Here is an 8,403-nt window from a genome sequence, read left to right as displayed (position 1 = left end):
TGCAGGGATCTTGATCTGACCATGAAGGTCTGTTGTCCTCGCATGGGGCTTTGGAATGGGGTTGAGATGTAATGGGAAAAGTGGCACGCATTGAGTCATAAAGTCAGACAGCATGGAGAAAAAGCCCTTGCCAACCAAGATGCCCTATCCAAGCTCGTCCCAAATGCTTGGACTCGGCCCTTATCCCTCTAACCTTCCTATCCATGGGGCTATTCTTCAATGGGGTTGAGGGGATGGAATGGGGAGCCTAGGCCATATACTCAAAGCCAAATTTGAGTTGAAGAGAAAGAACGGGATCTCTGAGGAGGGTTGGGAAGATACCATTTTAAGAGGTACTTTGACCAAGACATAGTCAAGCTTGAAAGGGTAGAGAGAAGATGTACGAGGATGTTGCCAGGCTTTGACGGTCTGAGCTACAGGGAGCGGTTGAGTAGGCTGGGACTCTATTCCTTGGAGCGCAGGAGGATTAGGGGTGATCTTATAGAGAGGTGTATAAAATCATGAGATGCACAGAGTCTCTTGCCCAGAGTAGATGAATCACAGACCAGAGGCAAGGTAAGGCGAAGAGGAAAAGATTTAGTCAAGTCAAGTCAAGTCAATTTATTTGTATAGCACATTTAAAAACAACCCACGTTGACCAAAGTGCTGCACATCTGACTAGGAAAAAAAGAAACATACAGTGGCAGGCAGCCAAAACACAACGGCGCGGCCATCTTGAACAAAATGTTAATTCAATCACCCACAGTCCAACAATAAAAGCACTAAACAGGCACCCAAATTACCCAACCCCAAAAACCCCCCAAAACGCAGTCCAACAATAGAAGCATTAAATAGGCATCCGAGGGGTAACGTTTTCACACAAAGGGTGGTGGGTGTATGGAACGAGCTGCCAGAAGAGAGCGTTGAGGCTGGGACTATCGCAATGTTTAACAAACAGGTAAATGAGTAAGACAGGTTTAGAGGGATACTTGACCAAGTGGACCTGTTGGGGCCCAAACCTCTCCTGCATTGGTGCAGCACCCACCCCACCCCCACTCTCCCCTCCCCCCTCCCCCTCCCTCGGAGATGGATTTAAACTTTAAAATGTGAATAACTTTAAATATCTAACACCGATTTTAATGAAACTTCTTCCGTCAGCACCAAAGGGACGACGGTGAGTAAGGTGGGCCTAAAACTGCCGCGCTATCGTGTACCGTTTTGGCTGCAGTTCAGGAACAAACAAACAAACAAACGAGAGTATTAGTGCATAGAAGATGGACCAAACGCAGGCAGGTGGGACTGGTGTGGCTGGGGCATGTCGGCCAGTGTGGGCAAGTTGGGTCGAAGGGCCTGTTTCCACGTTGCGTGACTACGACCAATATTTTTGCTCATCAGACAACATCATTGACATGTGGTTTAGAAGAGAGTCTGGAAGTCAGGAGACGTGAGGATCACAGGTTGGTCGCTAAACCCATGGCGCTCACAACCTTCCACAAGCATTTCATCGGCTGGGAACCACCCCCAAGACTTCCCCCGACTGCGCGCTGCGTCATTGGGCAACAGTTGCCAGGCAGAAGACTCCGTTCTGCTTTAGCTGAAACTTCTTCAAAGTCTAAATAATTTTAAAGGCGAGGCCCCTGTTGAGGACAGACCGTTGTGTGTTTGTGGGGGTGGGGGGGGGAGAAAGGGGTCAGAGCTGACGGTAAAAACACAACAAGGTTTGGGTTTGAGATCACCCTCCCCCCACGCTCAGTCTGATGAAGGGTCTCGACCCAAAATGTCACCTATACCTTTTCTCCAGAGATTTAGTTTAGAAACACAGCGTGTAAACAGGCCCTTGCGCCCACCGAGTTAGCTTCAATCAGTGATCCCCGCACACTAACACTATCCTACACACACTGGGGACAATTTACAATTGTACCGAAGCCAATTAGCCTACAAACCTGTACGTCTTTGGAATGTGGGAGGAAACTCAAGATACCGAGGAAAACCCACGTGGTCCCGGGTAGAACGTACAAACTCAGTACAGCCAGCACATTTGTAGTCAGGATCGAACCCGGGTCTCTGGCGCTATAAGGCAGTAACTCTACCACCGTGCCACTCTGTAATGCTGCCTGACCTGCTGAGTTACTCCAGCACTTTGTGTCTACCAATGAACATATCCTAGGATCTTATCGAAACATATAAGATTATTAAGGGGTTGGACACGTTAGAGGCAGGAAACATGTTCCCGATGTTGGGGGAGTCCAGAACCAGGGGCCAGTTTAAGAATAAGGGGTAGGCCATTTAGAACGGAGATGAGGAAAAACCTTTTCACTCAGGGAGTTGTAAATCAGTGGAATTCTCTGCCTCAGAAGGCAGTGGAGGCCAATTCTCTGGATGCTTTCAAGAGAGCTAGATAGAGCTCTTAAAGATAGCAGAGTTAGGGGGTATGGGGAGAAGGCAGGAACGGGGTACTGATTGTGGATGATCAGCCATGATCACATTGAATGGTGGTGCGTACAGGCTCGAAGGCTTCCTCCTGCACCTATTGTCTATTGATCACAGCATTAAAAACCCGACATATTGAAGACATCAGTGGTGATTGTGTTGCTGGCAGGTTATTAATTACAGAGAGGTTCAGTTTGCCTTTCTGAATCAACATGCTTCCTGCCCAGGCAGGGTTGTGTCCGTTGGGTGCTATGACAATAGGGAAATGGCATGTGGTCAAATGTGTTTGGCTTTCTCTTCTTCTCCTCAACCTCCCTTAATCAACATGGCTTAAATTACATTCCCATTAGCACTCCCTGACAACAGGAGTGGTTTTGAGAGTGTGATTTAAGTTGTACTGCATTCTTAGAATATCACCCTTCAGACTTGAGATACCGACCGGGCAGAAGCAGGCCCTTCGAGTCCGTGCCGACCAGCGATCCTCGTAGTGCTCTAACCTACACACACGCTGGGGACAATTTTACTACTTACCGAAGGCAATTAACCTACAAACCGGTACGTCTTTGGAGTGTGGGAGGAAACCGGAGCGCCCGGAGAAAACCCACGCGGGTCACAGGGAGAACGTGTAAACTCCGTACAGACAGCACTCGTAGTCAGGTGAACATGCAGACTCCACACAGGCAGCACCCGAGGTCAGGATTGAACCTAGGCCTCTGGCGCTATGAGGCAGCTGCCCGATTAGCGACACCACTGTGCTGCATGTGCCACCCCCTCTCTCAACCCTTCCCCTCTCCACTTTATACCGGCTGCTTTTCCTTTCCACTCTCAATCCTGATCCAAGGATTCAAAACAAAGCACCGACAATTCCTCTCCTCCAGGAGAAGCTGCTTGGTCCGTTGAGTTCATCCAGGGGTTTGGAGTCAAACAGGTGGAAGCAGGCATTTCAGCCCAACCTACCCATGCTAACCATCATGCCCCATCTACACCCAGTCCCACCTGCCTGCGTTTGGTCCATGTCCCTCTAAACCTTCCCTGTCCATGTACATCAGAATGAAAGGACGCACCTTTAGAAAGATGAGGGGGAATTTCTTTAGTCAGAGGGTGGTGATTCAGTGGAATTCGTTGCCACAGACGGCTGTGGAGGCCAAGTCAATGGATATGTTTGAGGTGGAGATTGACAGATTCTTGATTAGTACGGGTGTCAGGGGTTATGGGGAGAAGGCATGAGAATGGGGTAGAGAGGGAAAGACAGGTCTGCCACCATTGAATGGCAGAGTAACTAGAGGGGCCAAATGGCCTAATTCTGCTCCTAGAACTTATGAAAAGTCGCTTCAACGCTACTATCGTATCTGCCTCCACCACACCTAGCAGCGCGTTCCAGGCACTCTGTCACTGAGCAGACTCAGGTGATTTACTTTAGAACATTGAACAGCTTTATTTCACAGCTCACCGTGTTCCTGTAACAGCGCATGTCAAACATTGTGCTTTGCCAATATTTGTACACATGACAAAAGTGATGAAATTCAGTTTTTACTGGAGTGTTTCGCAACTGGTGGACTAGTCGTTAAGTCAACATAATAACGACGCCGCAAATTGCCTGCCAAACCTGTAGGCTCGGCGCCCTTTGTGACTGTTGATAAATAGTAATGGTGTTGACCATTGGTCAACTGCAATGGAGTTGGCCATTGGTCAACTGCAATGGTGTTGACCATTGGTCAACTGCAATGGTGTTGACCATTGGTCAACTGCAATGGCGTTGACCATTGTTCAACTGCAATGGCGTTGACCATTGGTCAACTGCAATGGTGTTGCCCATTGGTCAACTGCAATGGCGTTGACCATTGTTCAACTGCAATGGTGTTGACCATTGTTCAACTGCAATGGTGTTGACCATTGGTCAACGGCAATGGCGTTGACCATTGGTCAACTGCAATGGCGTTGACCATTGGTCAACTGCAATGGCGTTGACCATTGTTCAACTGCAATGGCGTTGACCATTGTTCAACTGCAATGGCGTTGACCATTGGTCAACTGCAATGGCGTTGACCATTGTTCAACGGCAATGGCGTTGACCATTGGTCAACTGCAATGGTGTTGACCATTGGTCAACTGCAATGGTGTTGACCATTGTTCAACTGCAATGGTGTTGACCATTGTTCAACTGCAATGGCGTTGACCATTGGTCAACTGCAATGGCGTTGACCATTGTTCAACTGCAATGGCGTTGACCATTGGTCAACTGCAATGGTGTTGACCATTGTTCAACGGCAATGGTGTTGACCATTGTTCAACTGCAATGGTAAGTGAACCCTGCCCCTTCCGACCACAGGTCCACCTTTCTCTTTCATGGGCGTGACGAAGCCACAACAACGTCAGTTCACAACAAGAAACACGAGGATGACCACACACCACTGTCCCTTTCTGGGACAGAGGGCGACTTTTGTTTGAAACTCTCCCCCCTGTACGGTTTTGAGTAGCCGTGAGCCGAATAGCAGGAGAGGAGAAACATGCGGTCTTCAGCCAACGCCGGCAGCTCCCATCGCAGCGCGTGCCAACGAGCTGCCGCGTTAATACATTTAATCTCCAACCTCTAGGCTGGCCTTTAAATACGGGCTGCACTGACCACGAGATCAGAACGAGAAACACTCACTTCATTTCACCTCCGCTTGCCCCAAAGCAGGTTACTGCCAAGTGCTAAAGCTAATTTAACTCCCCAATGCAAGATCCCAATACTTTGTGCCAATGTGTACATAGCGGTATTCCTAAAGAGCAGCACACTGAGGGTTGCGTTGGATTCCCTTCACTAAAGCCTTCAAAGCACGACATCGGCACACTGGGGCCCCCTCTCTCCACTTTGGTCTCCTCGTTGTAACTTCAAAAACAACCTGGCGATAAAACAAGCTTGTTTCCCCCCTCCCCCTCCCCCTCCCCCGTCTCGTTGGAACGACTCGAGCAATTGGCCGAGAACAGTGCGGCTCAGTTCTCCCGCTGTTTCAACAGTTTCTTGGCCGCAATGATGGTGTTCTTCATCAGCATGGCCACCGTCATGGGCCCTACTCCACCAGGCACTGGCGTGATGAAACTGGCTTTCTTCTTCACCTCTGTATAAACAAACAAAAGGTCCAGAGGTTAGAGAGGCAGGGGGTGGGGGTGGGGAAGGGTAGATGTTTTTAGATTTAGAGATACAGCACAGAAACAGGCCCTTCAGCCCACCGGGTCCGCGCCGCCTAGCGATCCCCGCGCACTAACACCACCCTACACCCACTAGGGACAGTTTTTACACTTGCCCAGCCAATTAACCTACAGACCTGTACGTCTTTGGGGTGTGGGAGGAAACCGAAGATCTCGGAGAAAACCCACGCAGGTCACGGGGAGAACGTACAAACTCCGCACAGACAGCACCCGCAGTCGGGATCGAACCCGAGTCTCTGGCACTGCATTCGCTGTAAGGCAACTCTACCGCTGCGCCACCGTGCCGCCCATAAGGCTTCCTGACCTTACCACAATCCATGCACTGAGATAGGCACAAAATGCTGGAGCAACCCAGCGGGACAGACAGCATCTCTGGAGAGAAGGAATGGGTGACGTTTCGGGTCGAGACCCTTCTTCAGATATTGAACGGCGGTGCTGGCTTGAAGGGCTTGAATGGCCTACTCCTGCACCTATTTTCTATGTTTCTCTGTGGTTGGCCCGGGATAGATTCTGTGCTACATTACCATACGATTTGTTCCCTTACCTTCAAAATCCACATCACCCACAAGCCTGGGCTTTCCAGTGACCGGGTCTTGCACACGATTGATGCCAACATCAATGACTGCAGCGCCCTCTTTTATCATGTCAGCGGTGATCAGGTTGGGTATACCTGCAAGGAACAGGGCCAGGGGTCACAAACAGCAACAGCAACACTTCCAGTCTGAATGGTGGTGTGGGTAGGATCCGCAGATGCTGCTTTGAACCGAAGATGGGCACGAAATGCTGGAGTAACTCCGCGACACAAACTCCGTACAGACAGCATCCGAGGTCAGGATCGTATCCGGGACTCAGCATCTCTGGAGAGAAGGAATGGGTGACGTTTTGGGTCGAGACCCTTCTTCAGACTGATGTCAGGGGAGAGGGACATACATAGATAAGGAAGTGTAAGGTGTGAAAATAGGACAAAGGGGATGGAGATCAAGGAAAATGTAGAACAGATCACTGTTAGCTGGGAGAAGGTAACTCGCTTGGGCAGCTTACACCCCAGAGGTATGAACAGTGACTTCTCCAACTTCAAGTAACCCTTCCTTTCCCTCTCTCTCTCCATCCCTCCCCCTTCCCAGATCTCCGACCAGTCCGACTGTCTCCGACTACATTTTATCTCCGGATGATTTGTTGTTACCTTCTCCCAGATCTATTCCACATTTTCCTTGGTCTCCATTCCCTTTGTCAAGTTTCCACACCTTGCACTTCCTTACCTATGTATCTCCCTCTCCACTGACGGAAGGGTCTCGACCCGAAACGCCACCCATTCCTTCTCTCCAGAGACGCTGCCTGTCCCGCTGAGTTACTCCAACATCTTGTGTCTATCAGTTCGAAGGCAGGAGAATGGGTTTAGGAGGGAGATGAAGTTCAGCCATGATTGAATGGCAGAGTCGACTTGATGGGCTGAATGGCCTACTTCTGCTCCCATCACTTATAACAATGGTCCTCGTCTTAGTTTAGAGATAGAGTGCGGAAACAGGCCCTTCGGCCCACCGAGTCCCTCTTGACCATCAATCACCCATTCACACCAGTTCTATGTTGTCCCACCTTCTCGTCCACTCCCCAGGATCTCCTGTACACAAACACGATCCCACACACACCATGGACAATTTGCAGAAGCCAATTCACGAGGGGGGAGAGTCTCGGACCAGAGGGCACAGCCTCAGAATTAAAGGACGTCCTTTTAGGAAGGAGATGGAGGAATTTCTTTTGTCATATTCTACTCCTGTTCCTTATGACGTTATGACCTTAGGAAAGACTGCCTTGTAGTCGCAGTGTACCCAGTCACCAGTGCACTCACCTGCTGCGGCCACAATAATATCGGCAAGCTTGGTATGCTCCCTCAGTTGGTCTTTGGGGGTGTATCGGTGCGAGATCGTCACAGTGGCATCACCTGCAACACAACACAATGCAAGCCTTAGCTTTCATGCTGTGCCTATTTCCAAGAGAGTAACACACAGAGAGTGGCACACACAGAGTGACTCCATAGAGGTTTTTGATAGAGGCTTTTAAAATTTTAAGAGGGACGGACAGAGTTGACGTGGGTAGGCTTTTCCCTTTGAGAGTGGGGAAGATTCCAACAAGAGGACATAGCTTCAGAATTGAGGGACAAAGGTTTAGGGGTAACATGAGGGGTAACTTCTTTACTCAGAGGGTGGTGGCTGTATGGAATGGGCTTCCGGTGGAAGTGGTGGAGGCAGGCTCGATTTTATTATTTAAGAGTAAATTGGATAGGTATATGGATAAGAGGGGATTGGAGGGTTATGGTCTGAGAGCAGGTAGATGAGACTAGGTCAGAGAGAGTGGTCGGCATGGACATGTAGGGCCGAACAGGCCTGTTTCCGTGCTGTAGTTGTTATATGGTTATATGGTTATTACCTCTATTGATTTCCGACCGTCAACCTCCACTCACTCACACCCCCGCCCAGTGTAACCACACTTTAATCAGCCGTGATTCAGCTCATGTTTCATCTGGACCACCTAGATCTCAATCGCACTATCACAAACAATCCCCTCTGCCCCCCTCCCCCCTGCAACTCAAAACACTTGCTTTCTTCAGGCTTCCAACTCTGTTGAAGGATCATGGGCTCAAAGCACTCATCGTTTTTCTCATTCCACAAATGCTGCCCGGCAGCACTTTGCTTTAGCTTTGTGCTGACCAAGTTGTCCCATCTGAGCTAGTCCCATTGGCCCACGTTTGACTCAGCCCACCCCCCCTCCTGCATTCACGTAGCTGTCCAAATGTCCTTTAATACG

At 49.6% G+C, this 8,403-nt stretch overlaps 1 protein-coding gene across 1 annotated transcript in view; it reads right to left on the bottom strand.

Annotated features, from left to right (window-relative positions):
• Positions 1-585: 585 nt before the first annotated feature.
• The window catches only part of LOC144610381 (bifunctional methylenetetrahydrofolate dehydrogenase/cyclohydrolase, mitochondrial-like), a 43,715-nt gene continuing 35,897 nt past the window's right edge, over positions 586-8,403 (bottom strand). The window contains exons 6-8 of the mRNA XM_078429016.1: positions 7,448-7,540; positions 6,146-6,271; positions 586-5,510 (exon numbers count right to left, since the gene is read on the bottom strand). Of these exons, the coding sequence (XP_078285142.1) occupies positions 5,386-5,510; positions 6,146-6,271; positions 7,448-7,540 (344 nt within the window). The 3' untranslated portion in view covers positions 586-5,385. The remainder of the gene's footprint in view (positions 5,511-6,145; positions 6,272-7,447; positions 7,541-8,403) is intronic.

Source organism: Rhinoraja longicauda, chromosome 36 (genome assembly GCF_053455715.1).
Source record: "Rhinoraja longicauda isolate Sanriku21f chromosome 36, sRhiLon1.1, whole genome shotgun sequence".
Lineage (NCBI taxonomy): Eukaryota > Metazoa > Chordata > Chondrichthyes > Rajiformes > Arhynchobatidae > Rhinoraja > Rhinoraja longicauda.
This window is presented reverse-complemented; position numbering and strand designations above follow the sequence as displayed.